We start from the raw sequence: 20416 nt of genomic DNA on the forward strand, positions 1-20416 counted from the left end.
GCCACCCGTAATCTATAAACTAGACCCCTTCCCCCGCCTCGCAAAACATCCTCTTTCTCTCTTGCTTCTTTTTGCTCATCTTTCTTTTGCCGTTTGCCATTGACCAATTGATAACCCCCCTTCCACCCCCTCCTCCGATATCGCATAAAGCTCCCAATTGCCATTGCCCCTCCTTACCAAAGGGAAGCCGTGTCACCACGAGAGTGGGACGGTGAGAGCGAGCTTCAGTACTACTTGACCGTTTGAGGGAGAGAGAGAGAGAGAGATCGAAAGGAGTCACACACACACACACACCCCATAATATACACAATGGCTCTCCTCAGAGCCTCCGCGTCCCTGGCGCGTCCCGCCGCCCGCGCGGCCCGCACACCCGTCGCGCGCAGAGCGTTCTGCGTATCCGCTCCACGCATGGCCGCCGCCCCGAGCCTCTTCGCCGGCGAACCCTCCGGCCCGGCCCTCAAGACCGACATCCCCGGCCCCGCGTCCAAGAAGGCCACCGAGGACCTGCACAAGGTCTTTGACACCCGGAGCTTGAACATGCTCACGGACTACAAGAAGAGCTTGGGCAACTACATTGCCGATGCCGACGGCAACGTCCTCCTCGATGTGTAAGTTTGTGGAGACTGGAAGAAAGGCGCTATTACGTCGGAACAACAAAAGCTTACGCGCGCTTGCCCCTCTCACAGCTATGCTCAAATCGCCTCCATCCCCCTGGGCTACAATAACCCGGCCCTCGCAAAGGTCGCCCAGACCCCGGAGATGGTCAACGCCATCATCAACCGACCGGCGCTTGGCAACTTCCCCCCCGAAGACTGGGCCGAGGTCCTCCGCAGCGGCATCCTCAAGGTGGCGCCCAAGGGCCTCGACCAGGTCTTCACCGCCATGGCCGGCTCCGACGCCAACGAGACGGCCTACAAGGCCGCCTTCATGTGGCGCCGCCAGCAGGAGCGCGGCGGTCCCGACGTCGAGTTCACCGCCGAGGAGACCTCCTCCGCCATGAACAACCAGTCCCCCGGCGCCTCCGACCTCTCCATCCTCTCCTTCAAGACGGGCTTCCACGGCCGCCTCTTTGGCTCCCTCTCCACCACCCGCTCCAAGCCCATCCACAAGCTCGACATCCCCGCCTTTGACTGGCCCCAGGCCACTTTCCCCTTGCTCAAGTACCCGCTCGAGGAGCACGTCGAGGAAAACGCCGCCGCCGAGCAAGCCGCCCTCGACGAGGTGGAGCACCTCATCAAAACCTACCACATCCCCCCCGCCGCCGTCATCGTCGAGCCCATCCAGTCCGAGGGCGGCGACAACCACGCCTCCCCGGCCTTCTTCCGCGGCCTCCGCGAGGTCACCAAGAAGCACAATATCCTCCTCATCGTCGACGAGGTCCAGACCGGCGTCGGCGCCACGGGCAAGTTCTGGGCCCACGACCACTGGGACCTCCCCTCCCCGCCCGACATGGTCACCTTCAGCAAAAAGGCCCAGACGGCCGGCTACTACTTTGGCAACCCGGAGCTGCGCCCCAACAAGCCCTACCGCCAGTTCAACACCTGGATGGGCGACCCGGCGCGCGCGATCCTCTTCCGCGCCATCGTCGACGAGATTGAGCGCCTCGACCTCGTCAACAACACGGCCCGCGTGGGCGACTACCTCTTTGGCAAGCTCGAGGCGCTGGCTGCAAAGTACCCGGGCCAGTTTGCCAACCTCCGCGGAAAGGGCCAGGGCACCTTCATCGCCTTTGACAACCCGCGCCGCGACGAGTTCCTCAAGAAGGCAAAGGGGCTGGGCATCAATATTGGCGGCTCTGGCGAGAGCGCCGTCCGTCTGCGGCCCATGCTCATCTTCCAGGAGCACCACGCCGATATCCTCACCGAGGCCCTGGAAAAGATTGTCAAATCTTGGTAAAGAAAAGGAGGAAAAGAAAAAAAAGGGGGAAAATGATGACATGAGGTGAACTGTGTTTATTGCCTGGGTGTTTCTTGGAAGCATTGTCTGCCGTGGGGTTCATCTTTTGGGGTTTGATATCATGATTTAGCGCATGGGACAAAATTATAAGAATGGCTCCCAATCAACCCCGAATCCACATCGTCTCACTAGTATACCTAATCTTTGATGCTCAGCAACAAGTGTCTCATTTCGTAAAAACATGCATGCCCATGCTGTACTTGTGGACATGTCTTTGGCATCATTACACCTGTGCCCTATCATATCGTACACGTCGTTACACGTCCAGATCTGGCACGTGTTCCTGGACTCCCTGGACCGGGTAAAAAAAAAAAGCAACTCTAACCGCCCTGTTCTGTCCGTAGCCGGTATATGCAAAATAATCAAACAGTCCGACAACGCCATGAGATCTAGAAGTACGCAACCCTTATAGCAAATAACTGCTGCCATCCGGGGTAATATTGTCGACTCCAAAGTGTTCCGCACTGAAAAGCGTACCCTTATGTGGTCAGCCAAGGCCGCGCAACTCCGCTCGTCCAAGTCTTTGTAGTTGTAACGGTGTAGCAGTGGATGACCTGCCTATGCGGGCCATCGTTTCGAGTCCGTTGCATCCTGCTACCTCGCTAGTTCCTCTTGCTGCAAGTGGCCAATATGTGGGATGGCCTTGTCCTTTTGCGAATCTGATACCTGTTCGTCCTCGTTATAAGGGTCTTGTGGTATCTCATCAGACTGCTGGCGTGACGATTCGCTAGGTGTTGATCGGCCAGAGTCTGTCTTGGGATGATCGTCTGTGAAAGTGCCCTAGGGACCCGATCAGGATTGTATCGACTCGCAAGACCATGTTCACTCACTAGCTGCGTCCTACCAAATGACTTTGGCCGACCTCGCTTTCGCCTTGTCGGCTCGTTGGCCGCCTCCGAAGCTGCACCAGGCGACAATTTGTACATGGAAAACTCTCCCGGCGTTGTCGGGCTTTCCCTAGCTATCGGTCGGGGTGCTGGTGCCAAAGGCGTAAGACGCTGCGGAAGCAAAGGTCGCAGTTGTCTCGCCTTGTCCGCCCGTGATGGTCGACCTCGTTTCCTGGGTGGAAGCGAAGGTTGCTGTTGTTGGCCAGGGCTCCGAGAGCCTTTGGCCCTGCCGACATTTCCCATGCCGGCCGGTCGCGGCTGTATGTTGGCGAGTTGCTGATTATGCAGCTGCGGAGGCGCTGGCAAAAGCGAGGATGCGGACATCGAGCTTGAGTACGATGCAAGGCCCTGAGTTGCCGAGGCCAAGGGCGGTAGTTGCGCTGGTGGTTCCATAGGGGATGCGGCAGCTAATCGCTTTGGGGGTTGCTCGAGAAGGTCGTTCATGGACTTCCGCTTGAGGTCTGGAATCCTCATGGGACCCTGAAACATATGCTCTGTAACTGCGAGGCATTGTCCCATGGTGCGGCCTGTGTCGCAACCGTTAGCACAAATCCTCGAGTTAATGTAGATCACCTGTACCGCTGGGTAGCTGCATCTTAAGCCAGTCTGGCTCGACGTTGTGCGTTTTCAGAAACCCTACTAAGAGGCTGACATCTAGACTGCTGTTCTTGATAGATTCCGCGAGGATGAACCTCTGCCGCCGAACTTCGCGTCAGTGTCGATGGTCCGTGAACGAACGGAGTCTTGCTTACCTTTTCCTCCTCTGTAAAAGAGTAAGCCATCGCGAGAAGGACTGATTACTACCCGTACGAGTTTCATAAAAGAGAGATATCTTTATCCGAAAAGGCGAAGGGATAGGCATCTGCGACGCGGGTTTCTGGCAAACGAGCGGATCGGCTGTGCTAGCCGGTGGTGACGAGCAACGAGTGGAAGAAGAGTGACTTGGAAACAAGCTTGGGTGAGAGGCAGGACGGAAAGCGCGCGATCGAAGTCGACGGAGCCGGCACCGTCGACTAGAGAAGTCCTGTGACCAAGCAATCACTCTTTATGACAGGCAAGCGCGGTAGCAGAGAACAAAAGCTCGTTGCAAAGACCGTGAGCAAGCGACGCCAGTAAGCCTTCGTTTGGCACCGCCAGAAGAGAACGTCGAAAGTTGCGCCTGTAAAGGCAAGACCTAGCAATAAGAGGAACGGGTAAGGGAGAGGGAAGCGATCAGGCCGGCGCAAGCGTGCGTTCTCAACCTGAAGCCACCGTGAAGAAGGCCTCGCACCACGACGAAGTCGACGGGATGTTGGACGAGGCGCAATGAGGGGGGTAACACAGCCTAGACAGGCCGTGTAGGAGGAAGTGGAGGCTTTGATTGTTTCGTTTGCTTCTGGGACCTGAACCACTTTGCGACGAGGGCCTGCACGGCGCGCACTCTGGGACTTGCTGGTGCGACTAGGGTCGGGGTCGCATTTATAAGGCGTGTTTTGCGCGCGAGAGACTCTGGGGGGAAACAAGCGAGACAAGTTTGCCGAGAAGTCAGTTACGCGTTAGGCCTGTCTAGGAGACCTTCCAGGGTGCCGGTTCAGTTGAAGTCTGGTGCGGTACGTTGGTACGGCTGCTCGCAGCAAGGGTGGGAGTTTGGAGAGATGGAAGTTGTTCCAGTTAGCCCCAGACTCGAACAACGGGCGAGGTGGTGACGAGAGGGAAGGAGATTCCGGTCTGTCGTAATTGCTAGCAGGTCTCTCTACATTAGGCAGGAATTGTATGCGTAAAATGGATAAATTAGTGGCATCTCCAAAAAAAAAAAATGCCTCTGCCTTGTTGGATGACCCTAGTGTACGAAGCAGAGTTGCAGTGTCCGAGCGAGGGTGGCTGGGGAATGCCCGCAGATCTATCGACTGATGGCGATGACTGTCAAAAGATAGGCAGGCTGCGGCTCGTGAGGGCCCCGTCTGGAATGAGCAACGCCTAGACCGGAGGAGAGAAGTGCCTGTTAAGGTCACGATTTCGAAGCTGAGATGGACTGTCAAAGACCGAATAGGAACATAGGCCGATTCAGCGTTGCCGGGAGGATTGTCGAGGTTGCTCCGTTGTCGATGACAGACAAGTTCTTTTTCGCTCGCTGATGGTTGGGGATGGACTGAGGCACTACCAATCTGGGCACCAATCTGATCACAAGTAGAGAGGTGGGTTGAGTTGGTGTGTGGTATGGATGCCGAAATTTGGTCCAAGCTGCTCGTAGGCGGACCTGAACAATCGAGAACCCAGAGGCTAGAACCAGGTTGAGGACGCAGCAACGAGGTGTGTGGTGTCTGGTGTGGTGTGGGAGTGATGAGTGATGAGTGATGAGTGTGTTTGACTGGCGCCGTAGTCATCATCCGCGTCGGCCGTTCTCTGGATGCGTCTGCGTCTTCCATGTTAGGATAAGGAAGTTTAGAGGCTCTCTGACTTTGTCGTTGTCGCCGTTGCTGCCGCTGATGCCTCTAGAAATCCCATGCCGCCCTATCTCGTCAGAGTTCCCGTCCCTGGGCTGTCACTTGCGGCACGCTTCTTTCGTTTTCCCCGGTAGTGGCTTTGTCTCACGCGCCTCTCGCGCCTCCCATTCCGTCTTCGCTTTCTTGCTTTTTTGTCGGCAACCAACCGCATCCTTCTTTGCCATTTTCCCTGCGCATGTCTCACCAGTCACCCAAAAGGGAAGAGGTCCCTTTTGGTTGGCCGACAGCCACACGAGGAAGGCCTCAACTGGGCCTCTTTCGATCGCATTCGAGTTCGAGAATGGGGCCCGTCTCTCGTAATAGCTTGCAGGTTGATTCTCACTGGAGGTATCCGTAGCCACCCATCATATCACATATGACTGCATAAGCTGTAGCTCTGCACTGCGCTTGCGCTGCTCTCCTCCCCTCTGTTCTGGTCTTCGATATGCAATCGACAGAGGATCCATCCCTGTCTCCCGCCCGTCCTGCACACATGCGTCGCTGCAGCACGGTCCCTCTGCCAGGCTGCTAGTGGCCCGGAACTGGGCTGAGATGAGCCAGATGCAGCAGCGGTTCTCTGCGCGGAATGGGAGAGCGGCGTGCAGACGCACAAGCAGATGCAGTGCGATTCAAGGCTCTCCCTGGGGGTTGCGTCCGCTGGCCAATCCGGTGGATCGACATGGTCCGCCTGACTTGGGTTGCTGCCACTTGCAGGACGTCAATGTCGTGGTGTTTGCCGAAAGCATGATGCTCCCTGCTCGTTCACCAGATGAGACGTAAGCTTAAATGAGAAAAGAAGTAGGCCGTGAGGATACCCGTCAGCACTAGCCAACAGTTGTGATTGTGTCTTGAGTGTAAGGTAGGTTGACTGAGGTGTAGAAAACCATAGGAAATGCCGCTGCCATCGCCAGTGACCGACTTCGGTCCAGCGTATAATGGGCAGGAAGGTGTGCTCGGATTGGAATGCGCCGGCCCCTCCTTCTCCCTCCCCACCAACTTCGGCGAGTGTCCCGTCAGCAAGCGCCGCTTCTTTTCCTTCCTTCCCTCCCTTAGGTGCCTTACTCCCCTCCTTGCAGTCTCCGCCTCGAGTGTCGGCAGTGCGTCATCCCATTCTCCTCTCACAGATTGCGCGCCGTTTGCTCCAGCATCGGACGTCTTTTTCAAAGACAAAGACAACAAAGAAAACTGATCGACGTAAGACCGAATAAGGATATATGAGCATTCTAGTGCCTGCGACAAAGTCGTAAGTCGTCGCCCTCATTGGCCACGGCATACCTAGCCCCAGTCCTCTGCCGGCTCTGGCAGGAAATCACTGGATTCTCTCTGCGCCAATCATGGACCAAAACCGGCATCCGAGCCAGCACAGGGCACGGGTTCGTCACATTGTCCTGCTTGCCAGAGAAAGCCGCAGTGAAGGCAGCGCCGCATCTGAGTGGGCAATGGACTGAAGGCTGGATCTCCCTCCCGCTCATTCCTGCGCGCGGGGCGGCGGCCCAGTCTGTGACCCCAATGGAAGGCGAAGAACATTGATGGAGTGGGGCTGAAGCAGTGAGATCTCATGGCACCTCAACTCCTCGACGACAGCGACAACGACGACGACGACGATAATGAGACCAAGTCGAATGAGAGTCGGATTGGACGAGTCGACGGGTTGACTTTTACTTTACTGGGTCGCCGCGTTCGTCCACCGCCTCTTTATACTTACTGCCTACCTTGGCCACTTCATCCGGCTTCAGCGACGTCTTTGCTGCACAATGAGCTGGCAGCCTCCAACTGGAAGGCCCCACTCATGTACAACGCGTCCATGTAAATGGCTCCGCCGGTTCCAGATGCCAGCAAATAACCCAGCTGGCCGTGACTAGCAGTCGAGCATATCGATAGTTGGGTACGGCTAGGTACTACATGCTGGTTCTCCCATGCGACGGCGTCGTTGCTACACGGTGAAATCTGCAACCCATCGCTAGGTGCATCATTCTCCTTCAAACTACCCTTACCCTTTGGCTCTTGCTCGCTTGCTCCCACCCGACAGCTAATATTGGGTACACTAGCAACCCCGTCTGGCTGCACAGGCTGCACTCGATTAGCTGACCATCAGATGAACATGGCTCGGTGGCATTGCTTTAACAGAACGACAAAAGTCGGAGTTCGACAGTAGACCAAAGTCGCTGATTCTACGACTTGTCCACGATGCTTTCACTTTGACTCTCGACTGACGCTCGATTCCATGTGGTGGTTAAAAAGCATGCACGGATTTTTCCCGTCTCACCGTCTCCGCATGCCACCATGCCCAGATCAGCCTCCGATCTAAACTGGAACTCTTAATGTTCAGGGGTGTTTCTTATGTAGGATACAATGGAGGCCAGGTGGATGCAAAGTGTCGGTGAGGGACAACCCAAAACTGAGTTTCCTGATTGCGATGAACCCCAGCTTACACACAAATTGCCGATTGGTGCGCCTTTTTCGACTATGTTATCTCAGCTTTAAATTTGTTGATGAAGGTATGGCTCTTGCACTCTTTCGGCCGCATCCCGGGAAACATCAGGGTCGTTGCCATGGCTTGCTAAAGTGCCTCCCTCAGTTTGCTTATATGAACAGCATTGCGCTTTTCAGGACGAGAAAGAATTCGAAATGAATACAACTCGCAATGCTTCGAGTATGGGAGCGAACAATAGCAGAGATCTCTGCGGGAGAGTATCAAGACAACTGAGGGGATCTGGAGTTGCGTTCGATTATGAAGCCAGGCCAGCTTTTCCACAGAACGACATTGGGCAATTGGGCAACTTATCTTGCTCTGTAAAATGCCTGGGCTTCAGTGACGTGGGATTCAGCAGCAGAGGTACGTATAAGTACCCTTGTCGGGGCTGGGGTCCGATGGTGGGGTTCATTTAGACACAGCCATTGGGCAGATCTCCCGCATGCTATTCCTGGGGAAGTTGCGATCGGATTTTGAAAGGCCAGACCTCGGGGCCCGGCAGTAGATATGATCCGAACAATTTGCACCGTCGGTCGGATCGGGGTGGTGGCCGTGACTGACAATGGCTCACAGCTGTTAGCGGTGCTCCCAGGCTCAACCACAGGGAAGTGGCTTGGTAAGGTAGGCTCTTAGTCCAGGCCCAAGCGCGACGAGCTGAGTGGCTGCGCAGGTCGGAAACTGCTGTGAGATAATCCTCGCCAGTGTCCGCCATTCTTTGCGACTTCGTTCTGGATTCACTTCACACCTGTTTTTTTTTCTTGGGTGCTCTCCCAGCCGAACCTACAGACCTTCTCTAGCATACCCTACCTTACGCAGGACCGCAATAGCCACAATTCCATCTCGGCAAGTCGAGCGACTGTCTGCAATGCCGAGAACCTCTGGCTCCAAATAGTAATCGCTTCACCACCCAACGCGCCGTCGCCGCCTCTCGCAACTCCCCCCGTTTTCTCTCTCGCCTTCCCGTTCCTTCTTTCCTTCCCCACCCAACACAACAGCTCTTGCCCCTACATGCGCACCGACGTGACCGAATCGCAAATTATTCCCTTTCCGCTTCTCGATTTTCTCTGAGCCACCGCGGCAGCTCGAGGCTTTGGACGACACGAACCGCGATACCGTTACACATCCCTCGTCTCGCGCACTCGCCCTACTTGCTTGATGGAGGATGAAGCGCTGGCGACGGTGAAGATGGAGGAGGTAAAGATTGAGGATGGCGTCGCGCCAAACGGAGTCAACATGGAGCGGGACCCCAGCAGAACATCGGCGGAGAAGAAGAGCAACCAGGGGTCCCGCGCCGCTAGCATGTCGCCCGGTGATGGCATGGTCAACGGCGAAGGCATCTCGACGCCAGGAGGCGCACAGCGACCGAAGCTCTCGCGCAAAGCATCTCAGAAGCCCGTTAAGCGCGAGTCACCTCTCTTCCACGACCTGCCAGACGTCACGGAGCAATCGTGTAGTACCTTCCAGGTCATACCCGATTGCCTCTACGGATCCAAGCACATGGGTTCGACCGACAACGATGCTCTCGACTGCGACTGCCGTTCCGAGTGGCGTAAGTTTCCCCGCCCTCCCTCGCTGCTGCGCGGCACCATCGCGAGCGGCCCCTAACTGAATATTGCGTGTCTACAGATGAAGGAAAAAATTTGTCATGTGGCGAAGACTCCGACTGCATCAACAGGGCGACGAAGATGGAGTGCCTTGCGGGCGCCGGAAACTGCGGCGACGGCTGCCAGAATCAGAGATTTCAGCGGAAGCAGTACGCCAACGTTTCAGTCATCAAGACAGAGAAGAAGGGGTTCGGCCTCCGCGCCAACATCGATATGCAGGCCAACGACTTCATTTTTGAGTACATTGGTGAGGTCATTAACGAGCCAACCTTTCGACGACGGATGATGCAGTACGATGACGAGGGTATCAAGCATTTCTACTTCATGTCGCTGACCAAGCACGAATTCGTCGATGCGACGAAGAAGGGCAACCTGGGGCGCTTTTGCAATCACTCATGCAACCCGAACTGCTACGTCGACAAATGGGTCGTTGGGGAAAAGCTGCGTATGGGCATTTTCTCCTCACGCAAAATTAGAGCCGGCGAGGAGTTGGTTTTCAACTACAATGTTGACCGCTATGGAGCTGACCCCCAACCCTGTTACTGTGGCGAGGCGAATTGCACTGGATTCATTGGTGGCAAGACCCAGACCGAGCGGGCGACCAAATTGCCCCTTACCACAGTGGAGGCGCTCGGCATTGACGACGGCGACGCTTGGGACACAGTGGTGGCCAAGAAGCCGCGCAAAAAGAAGCCCGAGGAAGACGACGAGGAGTACGTCAATAGTGTGCAGGCTAGAAGCCTCGATGATGATGGCGCGCGGAAGGTCATGGCGACTCTGATGCAGTGCAAGGAGAAATGGATTGCCGTCAAGCTGTTGCAGCGGATTCAGCAGTGTCAGGATGAGCGGGTGATCCACTCCGTCATGCGCATGCACGCCTATCAGATCCTCAAGACAACGCTCAACACCTTCATCGACGACCACAACGTCGTTCTTCAGGCTCTCGATATTCTCGACAAATTTCCGCGACTGACCCGAAACAAGATCGAGGGCTCCAAGATTGAAGCCACCATTGATGGACTCACTCGGTCAGAACATGAAGAGGTCAGCTCAAAGTCGAGGAGACTGCTGGAGGAATGGTCCAAATTGGAGCTCGGTTACCGCATTGGGAAGCGAAAGTTTGACCCCAACGCGTCTGCAACAAATTCCTTCCAAGAAAGGCGCAATATGGACCGCGAAGAGGACGTGACTGCGAAATCGACCCCTGACCCGCTCCAAAATGTCGAGATACCCAAAGGACCTCGAAGCAACGTTCCGCAGCGGAACACACATTTCTTCAATGGTCCTCCGCGCCAACGCAGACACCAGAACTTCAATGGTCACGGAGCACTACCAGCGGGATGGTTTACAGCGACGGATCAGCGCGGAAACACGTACTTTTACAGCAAGAACGGTGCTACGACCTGGCAACGTCCCACCAAACCCGCAGACGCCCAAAAATCGACCCCCAAGGCGTTGCAGGAGCAGCAGCTGCTCAAGAATATAATCGACCAGGTCACGAAGGAGCAAACCCCCAGACCTTCGGCATCACAGACACCTCAGCGAGCAGTAACTCCCGTCCAGGAGAACAAGCAGGAAAAGTGGCGCTCTCTCAGCATCGACAAGCAGATGAAGATCTATGAGAACACGGTACGTGAATCTAGTGAGCGCTTCTGAGCACCTGCTAACTTACTTTGCAGCTTTTCCCCCACGTCAAGTACGTCGTCGATAAGTACAGACATAAGCTTCCCAAGGACGATCTTAAGCGACTCGGCAAGGATGTCTGCAAGAAACTCGTCTCATCAGACTACAAGCGCAATCGAATCCAGGATCCTACGACTCCACTTGACCCGAAGCAAGCCAGGAAGGTCAAGGCCTATGTTAAGGACTTCTTGGACAAGGCCATTGTGAAGTTCAGGCATCTCGAGAAGGAGAAGGCGACTGCTGAGGGCGACGTGGACAAGTCAAAGGACGCTGCTGCCTTGGCAAACAAGGAGATTGATTCCCCGGCTGACGACGTTGTGCTGTCTGACAACGAAGAAGGTGGATCAATGGGTAGTCCTGAACGTAAACGCAAGCGTGAGGAGGAGGTGGCTGAGTCACAAAGCCTAACTCCCTCGGAGGAGCCATCTGTGAAGCGCTTGAGAGAGTTTGATGCGGACGGTGCAACGCCGCCGCCGCCGCCGCCACCACCTCCTGCTGATCCAGCACCTATTGCTACCCCTGAGGAGTCGTTGTCAGAGGAGCAAAGAGCCCTTAGGGAGCAGGAAGAGGCTCTGATGCGAGAGAATGAGGAGTCAGAACGGCTGGAAGAGGAAGAGCTCACCAAGGCTATGGACATTGGGAGCATGCCCCAAGAGATAAATGAAGCGTCGCTGAACGGTTACCCCCGGACTAACGGGGCAGAGGCTGTCGATGTGTCCACGCTCGCCAATACGAGCAACAAACTGGCTGGGCAGCAAGAGGTCCTGGGCCACTGATCACGACCACAACACAACGCTTAGGACGCAACACTTGAGAGATGTGGAAAATCAGAGTGTGCGATATCCAATGAAGGGAGGGAGTGCGTCAGCAGAGTAAACAAGCCGGACGTGGGGACTCTCGGCTTTGTATGTATAAGCAAGCATATTGCATCTCTTTTCTGGAAGGGAATCAGCAGACCCCAGCCCAAGCAAACAAGCACATCGGAATGCTTGGTTTTGTTTAGGTTGTTTTGTTACGATTATAATGTGGATATTTCTCGGTCATGGAAAAGCTGGTCGTGGCCAAGTGAAGCTGTACCTACCTTTAACTATCTTACCTTACCACTGGGCGATGCTCCCATCTTTTTCTTTCTTTCTATCTTTGGAGTGGGCGGCATCGGCATGGCATCCCCACGGGCGGGCACTGGGTTCTTTCATGTAATCTGGGCAACATGACGCAAAAGTCACAGAACAAGCAAAGGCGTGTTTTTTTCTTGTAAAAAAAAGGCAAAGAAATAGCATAGGTTAAAATACCTGGGAATTTTGAATGTGAAGAAAGACACTGAATCATTTTCTGTCTACCTTCCGCTTGATAAGGGTCACAAGGTGCAAGGTGGGGGAGGGTTGGATACAGGATCAGCATGTACCATTTTCCCTTTTCTCTACTTGTGATCCCTACAAAGTGCCTTGAGGCTTTCCATCTTGCTTTTCCAAACCAAATAAACTTTTTTTTCTGTCGAGGACCGACTTGACCATCCCATGATGAACGCCGTGCTGCCTATGCCAGATGCGAAATGCCTTTAAGGAAAAAGTGGCAGAGCTGATACCACATGTCCATCTATCGTTGGTCCCGAGCTGTACGCTCCAACAGGGAAGTATGAAGAACGCTCACCAAACTTCCATTCCCCCTTCCCCTCCTTTTCAGATCCCAACACACACACCACACACCATACACTCGTCGGTAAACCGGCTCTCCTAATCGTCATAGTCGAAGTCCTCTACCTCAGACACCTCATCCTCACTACTACTGCTCTCGTCCCCGCCGCGCTTCCTCTTCTTTTTGGCCGGGAGTTCCTCAGGCGCCTCGTCCTTGCGCATAAACACAAAGCTCCTCGCGGGCCTCTCCTCGCCCTTCCACGCCGCCCCGCTCGCCTCTCCTGACTTCTTTTCCCGTATCACACCAATTGTCCTCGCGTGCTTATACCCGGGGTACGCCCTCGCGTGGAACTTGAAGCTCTGGAGCGCTTGCAGACCCGCATGGCGGCCGAGATCCTTCACGTTCCAGAGGGTGTACGGGTCGCCCTCAAAGAGCGTCACGACGATGGTGCCCTTGGGCGCCAGGCTGGGGAGGGCCGAGTTGAAGAAGGAGACGAGAAGCTCCTGGTTGTAGCGAACCTGTCGGTTGCGGTCTGTGGATTTGCCGCCGACGTGAGGGAAGTTGAAGAGGATACGATTGAAGATGCCTTGCTTCGTCGGGGCCGACATGTGGAAGCCGCGGTGGTTCGGGGCGGATTTACGGGTAAAGGGCTTCATCGAGCGGGCGTCGATGTTATAGAGGACCTTGTTGTTGTTCTGGACGGGGGGTTTGTATTTCTCGTCGTCGTCCTCGTCGATTTCGTCGTCCGCCTTCTCCTCTTCCTCCTCGGCCTCTTTTACCTCCTCCGCGTCTGGTGACTTGGCTTTGGCAGGTGTCTTGCTATCGTCTTCGTCGTCCTTGGCATTGTCCTTACCATCGGCCGCTTTTGACGTTGTGGGTTTTGTCGCAGTGGCCGTCCCGTTGATCTGCGCAATGTTCTCCGCGGCGTGGGGGTACTTCTCGAGCAGCTCCCGCTCGTTCTTCTCAAGGACCGTCGCTGTCAGGTTACGGCAGCCGTGGTGCTTTGCGAGGCTCGCTGCGAAGCTGAGATCGCCCTCGCCGATCAGCAGGATGGCGTCTTCCTTGGAGAAGGGAATCACGGGCTCCTGGTTCTGGTGGTACTGCTGTTGCGCCTTCTTCTTCTTGGCGTCGCTCTCGATGGCGTGGGCGCTCTGGGAGTTCTTCTTCTTGTTGTTCTTGCCATTGCTGTTTTGCGGTGCGCCGCCGGTCTTTTTCTTGACAGTGTCGACGAAGTGGCTCTTATGGTTTATGGCGCCGAGCTTGCGCTTCTTGGCCATGGTGGGCGAGTGATGTGAGTAGGCTAACGACTTGGCGAAGGAAGGATGCGGTGTAATGGGTAGTCGGGATGCGGTCCGGGCCGTTTCGTGGTGGACGAAGCTGGGTTAGGTTTCGAGGCGACGTCCGGCGCACTGCGTGTATCGCGGTGCAAAGTGGGATGTGGTGGTCGGCGGTGGTGCTGTTGCTACCCGTGTCGGCGCCGGGGGGGTGGGAAGGGTGTGTATGTACCCCACGCTCTGTCGTACCCTGACCGAGAACTTTTTTTTTTCAACTTTTCCCGTCTCTTTCTGGGGCTCTCTTTCTGCCGTTTCTTTTGCCTTTTGCGACCCTATGGCGGTGAGCAGGCATAGCGCGCTCCGGCGGCTCGGGAATAGACGAGGTTCAGCCGTGGAACCCTCATTTTTCCAAGCTCTCATCAGTGTCAGTGGCCTCCTTTAGAAACCCACCCCTGGAACGGGGAAGTGGATTGGGCGACACCGGATTATGGATAAGCGCAGGGGCGGATAAGAAAGAGGGCGGCGGGAAAGGTATCCGGTACACTTGGTGTGCGGGAGGAAATGTGCTGTCCAGGCGCCAGGGGGGCTCGTGGGCGTCCGCACCCCAGGTGTGCGTCGCGAGATGGACCTTCAAGTTTGCAGGCGCTGCAGGGAGGACGAGGCTCTGACTACCTTGGATCTATCGGAACCCGGAAGACAACTCATCGTTTGCGAGGTGTTTTTGTGCTTCGTAGCATTGAGGGTTGGTCCAGACCAACGTCTGTGTGATCTATTGAACTCATTGCTTTTGGATGCATCTTTGGGTGAGGTGTCTGATGGTGGTTGTTGTTCGTCCCTTCTTCTCAAGGTAAGGTACCTTAGGTTAGTGTCGCTCTTAGTCAAGTGGGTCGGTACTTGTTTGAATGAGGCTTACCTGGCACTCCTGGAACCTTGACCAACGGGTGACTTACCTATCCGTTTCCCTCCGCAGACGCAAGGGAGGCGAGCATGCCAGGAGTCTGATTGCGTACAAGGCGCCAGGGAAAGTTGCGAATATTTACCAGCCGCCCCAAGCCGGTGGGTTGATGGAGAGCGTAAATCGAGACCGGGTACGGATACTTCATTGCCCACCTAATGTGATTCTGTTTCTCGATGCATCAAAGCCGGAAAGACTTGTCGGTGAGCCAGCCACGGAACAACACCACGCTGCACCTCGCTGGGTCCTGAGAAAGAAACTTGCACCCGTCCGGTTGGAGCTCGGGATCTGGTCTAACGACAGGCCCACCCGGACGGGACCAGGACCTATAAAAGTCGCCCCGTCCGACAGGTTGTCCGAATCGCCCGAACAGGGGACCTGGGAAGGAAAATATCTTCCTCGTGAAGCTCTGTTAGTAAGGTGCAAATGGGTCGGTGAGCAAAGTCGACAGGAGGGTTTCGCTGTTAGAGGCATAGGTACAGGCAAGACAGCCAAGGCGAGAAGGTAACAAGTACTGCTTGTCACTTGTTGCACATCCAACGGTGGGAGCACTGGCTTTCCTTATTGTGCGGCTTCGTCACGTCGGAACGGAGTCCAGTATCTTGTACCTAAGTGAATGGGAAGGAAGCGGAAACGGGAAGCGGGAAGCGGGAAACGGGAGTCGGGACAGGCCAACCTCGCTACTGGCCGCTCGTCTTCATGATGCCGGACGCGCTTCACAGCTGCTGCCTTCGCTGAAGATGAGACTGAGCTGGACAATGGAGAGAAGCAGCAAAGAAGCAACGTCTAGGCTTTCTGGATTTTGGAAGTGTCGTCATACGCGTTTAGGCGTTTAGCAAAGACAGCAGAAGACAGGACACCAAGCGCAAAGGCAGGCGGCGATAATCACAGGTCTAAGTGATGATATCAAACAGCGAGACCGCAGTCATTCACCATTGCCCAGAGATGCAACTCAGGCATGCTGGCCTGTTGGCATGCCAAGTTGCAAATCCGCCGTTGAGAAGACCCGAGCGAGCCAGGCCAGAAAAAGGGCTTACACTGAGATGATTGCGAGGTACGTGACAGCACTTTGGACGGCCAGATGGCAGAATTCATCATGTACTGGGTACCTCTTGCCTTCTTTGCCGACAGGGGTTGCAGGCTATTTCCGGTCAACGGATTATCCAGCCCTCCGGGCAAATCAGAGCGCGGCAAATCATGCCTACTCCTACCAGATCGGTGTAAGTGTGTGCAGCACAGTGCTGGGCTGGGCCTTGCCTTCCGCCTCGCTGTAGCAGGGTGGTCACGTCTGCTCCTGCCTCTGCTGCGCTCCGCCTGGTATTATTTGCAAAAGGCAGGAAGGGGAAAAAAGCGAAGCAATCTTCGTTCCACGCTCCCAATTCAACACCTCATTCGCGCTGCTGAAATCTTACAGCCGTCTCTGCGCACGGGTCTCATCTTCATCCTGATTCCATTTCTTCCTCTCTCAAGCTGGTCTCTCATTGAGGAATTCCGGTCGTTGCAGAGAGAGGCCAGGCGGCTGTCTTTTTCTTAGCCCACACCACTACCATCCCCGTTCAACCCACACACTTTGGTCCTGTTCTCCGAACAGCCAACAACAGACTTCTTCAACCCAAAGCACCTTCCTGACCCTGGGCAATCGCGCTTGCTCACGTCTTTCCTGAGATTGACCGAGACACCTTCGGTCGCCTCATATCCCAACTTTTTCCTCCATAACGCGCGCTCTACACTACCTTGACCATCTCAGACGCCCCCATCTCATTACACCATACCCGCTCTCACTTTTGCCTCCACATACCCCCATTTCTCCCGTCTTCCCGTCTCTTTCATGAACGGTCACCGTCATCATGTCAGACGTTGAGACACCGGAGCAGTCTTTTTCGACTCCAACGCCTCAGCTCACTCCCAAGGCCAAGGGCCGCGGTAGGGGTCGGGGCAGGAAAGCTGTCGCGCCTAAGAAGGAGCCGCCCAAACCCGCGGCCACAGCCGGCACAGGTCGACGCGGCCGCTTCAAGCAGTTCTCAGACGACAAAGTCCAGGCGAATTATGAACGTCAACGCGAGCTCAAGGCACAGTACGCGGCTCTCGCCAATGCCGTGAAGCCTGCGCTACAGGACCTGGCTTCGCGCTCCATCGACACACTCACGAATGACAAGAACTACCACACAAAGGTGCCGGAATTCAAGGTCATCGAGGACCACCTCGGCGGCCGCTTCGAACGATCCCTCCTTTACTTGGAAAATAAGCTGGCGACTGCCGCCAGAACAGTCTTCAAGTCCAAACATGTTCAGATCGGTGCCGTTCGCGATATTTACAAGGTACGTGAGACCCCGACTGATATGTCATGTTTTTTTCCCTCCCCTGGTCCTCCGCTAACGTGATCCGCGGCATTAGAACGGAGTTGAAGATGTGGAAGACAGATTTTTAGATGCGCAACTTCACCGCCTCAACCTTCTGGAATACCTTCATGACCACGGTCTTCCTGTCGACGTAAGTTCATTCTATTTTTCAGATTTAATTTTCCCGCGTGTCTCGGTTATTCACACTGGCCTCAGCTCGTCGACGCCGGCTGGAATTACAAGCAAATTTCGGACAAGGAAGCCGAAGAGTTCGGCATATATGAAGTCTACGTTGACGGAAAACTCGTTCCCTATCCTCAACTCGTCGAAGGCACCGAAGCCCACGCTCTTAGGCAGGCTACTTGGGCGGAGCCCCAGACGGCGAAGGAGACTCTTGCACCTCCCTCCGCGGCGGCGACTGGAGGACGAATCAGCAAGCGCAAGGCCAACCAACAACCTGATGGCCAGCCGGCTTCCAAGAGGTCTGCCGCCGATGTCGCGCCTGTCCGCCACATTGCCGGTATCATGTCGGCTCAGCATGCTCCCATCGAAGACGAGTCAAATGAGAGCACACCAGCCCCCGAAGGTCCTTTAACCGCTGACCAAAGAGAACCCGCCTTGCCGGCAAAGGCATCAGAGCCGGATGAATTCGGGTGCAGACAAGTCAACCGGCCGACAGCCAAGAACGGTGCGAGCATCGCGAATCGCCTCATTGTCCCCCCATCATTCCAGTTCGACGACGACGAGATTGGATTCCGTGACTCTACCAACTCCCCTAGGCATGGAGCCACGCTCGCCAAGCGCGGGAAGTATCTTGGAAAACCGAACTCAAACACCTGGCATTTCGATCCTCTCCTTGCTCGTTGGGATGCCAGAGATCTTGAAGAAGAAGACTACGACTTAGAGCTCGTACAGAAGCACGGCACTCACCCGCGACTGGGTTGCTTTCTGCCCACGAGCAGAAATGACGCAGAGCCTCCAAAGACGGAAGCAGAGCCATTGCATCCTACTGTTTTCCTGACTCCATCTGGCAAGACCATCCATGCCTCTCGTATCGTGCCCATTGCAAAGGTCGATATTGCGCTCGCCGACAAACCATACTCGGAAAGAATGAGTGTAATTCTCTCTTCCATCTGTGAGAAGGAAGACATCTCTCCCGAGGACATCGAGGGGCCTGAGCTCAGGGCTCTAAAGGAAATCCAGGCAGAATACGCCGAGCAGCGACTCATCGCCGAGTCAATCAAGGAATCCGAGCCCGCGAGTCTTGAGGACACGCCTGCCACTTCGCCTCTCCCTATGAATGATTCTGCCCTGAACATTGCCGGTCTAGACGAGCTGATCATGGCTGCCGAAGCCGTCGAAGCTGAGGTCAAGGTTGTTGAATCTGTCGAAGAAAAGCCGGTGATTCTACCCGCTCCGACCCCCGTCAGACCTGCCACTCGTGCTTACGACGCTATTCGCGACATCTTTGGAGCGTCCGAATCAGCTACCGTCGAGCCCCCAGCTCCCGTCGTGGTGCCGGAGCCTATCGACACCACTGCGCTCGCAATCCTCGCTGACGCATCTACTTCTTCGTATTCCACTCAGCCCGTTGACATTGTCATGGTTGATGCTGCTGTCAGCCAACCCATCCCAGTCGATGGTCCTCCTCCTCATCATCATCATCACATCGACTCGGGCTACGTAGTCCAGCCCATTCCCGCTGAATTCCGCATCCAAGCCCCGCCTTCAAACGACAGTGTCGGCTGGGTCGAACCCCGAATCTCTTCACCAGGTGCAGACAGTCGAATTCATCCGTCTATCGAGACATCGTCGATGAGAGATCCGTACTCGAATCAATTACCCCCCGCTCGCCCAGTCGAGATGTCTCAAATGAGGTCCTCCATCGACGCCACCAATGATACCCGCCGGCACTCCATGTACCACGAGCACAATGCTCCGTCGGCCTTTAACGAGCAACACTTGCCTCATCCTCACAATCAGCAGCACCTTCCACAAGCAGACCCTATGATCGACCCGCGTCTTTACTCTGCACCAATGGATGCGTCAGCCGCACACCATGAATATCAACAACAGGCTTACGGTCAGACCCAGCAGGGCTACCAATTGCCGAGCATGCCAATGCAAGGAGGACCGATAGCACAAGCCTCTCCTCAACTACAACAATCTGGCTCTACGTCCCGTATGCCATTTACGAACCCCTCTCAGGACAGGAGCTCGCCGCTTCCACCCTTGCGACCGTCTCGTGGCCGCAAGAGTGCTCCTGCTGCACCAGAGCAAAGTATTCCGCTTGAATCACACCAAATTCAGCAGCAGCCGCCGCCGCCGCTGCCGCCGTATATGAACACCAACAGCGGCTCGTTCTACCCTCCCGGTCCACACAGGCCATATCACAACGGATACACCCAGGAGCAACCTGGTTTGCCGCCCATGATGAACCAGTACCCACCATATCCAGGCTCGCAACCCCCGCCGCCACCTCTGCAGCAGCAACAGCAGCAGCCGCCTTATGGGCACCCAGGCATGTCCCCCACTTACTCGTCCATCGCCCCGGCACAAAGCCCTCCGAATCTTCAGTTTGTTCCCCAGCAGCCCAACGAGACGTCGAGGAGCCGGGCCGGAAGTGGTTCATCCACTCCTAGTGCACAGAGTAACAGCAAATACCCCAAGCTGGCGCCCGCTCCCCTGCCTGCTCACAGAGTAGGCTGGCCTCAAGGCCCGGAGCTGCGAACCGTTCAGTATGACTACAAAGAGAACATTAAGGATTATGCGCCTACGGAGCCGCCCCCGCGCCGTGGCCCTGTCCAGATTCGGGGCTGGAACATAAACAATAATAGGATTCAGCGCCAGAAGACAGATGAGAACGGCGACGAGCGACGCGGATCCCGCTAGGGGCAGGATCGTAAGTCGCCAGAGCCCAAGCCAAAGAAGCAAGGTCCAACAGGCGCGGGAGTGAAGAAGCCTGCTGCTAAGAAGCCTCCTGCTAAGAAGGCGGCCCCAAAGAAGACGGCCCCTAAGAAGACGGCCCCTAAGAAAACGGCCCCAAAGAAGACGGCAAATGCCAAGAAGTCAGGTCCCAAGAAAACCTGAGTAAGCAATCAAGCATCAAGTTGAGAACGGACCAGAAACAAGCGGAAAGAGAATGTAC

The 20416-nt window shown here is 55.5% G+C and overlaps 7 protein-coding genes across 7 annotated transcripts; 4 read left to right on the forward strand and 3 right to left on the reverse strand.

Annotated features, from left to right (window-relative positions):
* Positions 1–309: 309 nt before the first annotated feature.
* Positions 310–1896, forward strand: CORC01_04572 (4-aminobutyrate aminotransferase; the record flags this gene model as incomplete). The annotated part of the gene is made up of 2 exons (XM_022616219.1): positions 310–608; positions 687–1896. 2 exons carry the CDS (start codon positions 310–312, stop codon positions 1894–1896), a joined length of 1509 nt encoding a protein of 502 aa, XP_022477308.1.
* A 654-nt stretch (positions 1897–2550) lies between these two features.
* On the reverse strand, positions 2551–3625 carry CORC01_04573 (uncharacterized protein; the record flags this gene model as incomplete). The annotated part of the gene is made up of 4 exons (XM_022616220.1): positions 2551–2736; positions 2787–3370; positions 3423–3537; positions 3596–3625. The coding sequence occupies 4 exons, from the start codon at positions 3623–3625 to the stop codon at positions 2551–2553; spliced, it is 915 nt and encodes a 304-aa protein (XP_022477309.1).
* A 2297-nt stretch (positions 3626–5922) lies between these two features.
* Positions 5923–6494, forward strand: CORC01_04574 (uncharacterized protein; the record flags this gene model as incomplete). The annotated part of the gene is made up of 2 exons (XM_022616221.1): positions 5923–5974; positions 6217–6494. The coding sequence occupies 2 exons, from the start codon at positions 5923–5925 to the stop codon at positions 6492–6494; spliced, it is 330 nt and encodes a 109-aa protein (XP_022477310.1).
* A 2439-nt stretch (positions 6495–8933) lies between these two features.
* CORC01_04575 (SET domain-containing protein) lies at positions 8934–11841 on the forward strand (the record flags this gene model as incomplete). The annotated part of the gene is made up of 3 exons (XM_022616222.1): positions 8934–9327; positions 9405–11011; positions 11062–11841. The coding sequence occupies 3 exons, from the start codon at positions 8934–8936 to the stop codon at positions 11839–11841; spliced, it is 2781 nt and encodes a 926-aa protein (XP_022477311.1).
* A 957-nt stretch (positions 11842–12798) lies between these two features.
* Positions 12799–13977, reverse strand: CORC01_04576 (uncharacterized protein; the record flags this gene model as incomplete). Its single annotated transcript, XM_022616223.1, has 1 exon — positions 12799–13977. The coding sequence occupies one exon, from the start codon at positions 13975–13977 to the stop codon at positions 12799–12801; it is 1179 nt and encodes a 392-aa protein (XP_022477312.1).
* A 1096-nt stretch (positions 13978–15073) lies between these two features.
* On the reverse strand, positions 15074–15403 carry CORC01_04577 (uncharacterized protein; the record flags this gene model as incomplete). The annotated part of the gene is made up of 1 exon (XM_022616224.1): positions 15074–15403. The coding sequence occupies one exon, from the start codon at positions 15401–15403 to the stop codon at positions 15074–15076; it is 330 nt and encodes a 109-aa protein (XP_022477313.1).
* Positions 15404–16776: 1373 nt separating this feature from the next.
* CORC01_04578 (uncharacterized protein) lies at positions 16777–20160 on the forward strand (the record flags this gene model as incomplete). Its single annotated transcript, XM_022616225.1, has 3 exons — positions 16777–17247; positions 17324–17419; positions 17485–20160. 3 exons carry the CDS (start codon positions 16777–16779, stop codon positions 20158–20160), a joined length of 3243 nt encoding a protein of 1080 aa, XP_022477314.1.
* Positions 20161–20416: the final 256 nt, after the last annotated feature.

This window comes from Colletotrichum orchidophilum, assembly GCF_001831195.1.
Source record: "Colletotrichum orchidophilum strain IMI 309357 chromosome Unknown Scaffold_30.1, whole genome shotgun sequence".
Taxonomy (NCBI): Eukaryota; Fungi; Ascomycota; class Sordariomycetes; order Glomerellales; family Glomerellaceae; genus Colletotrichum; species Colletotrichum orchidophilum.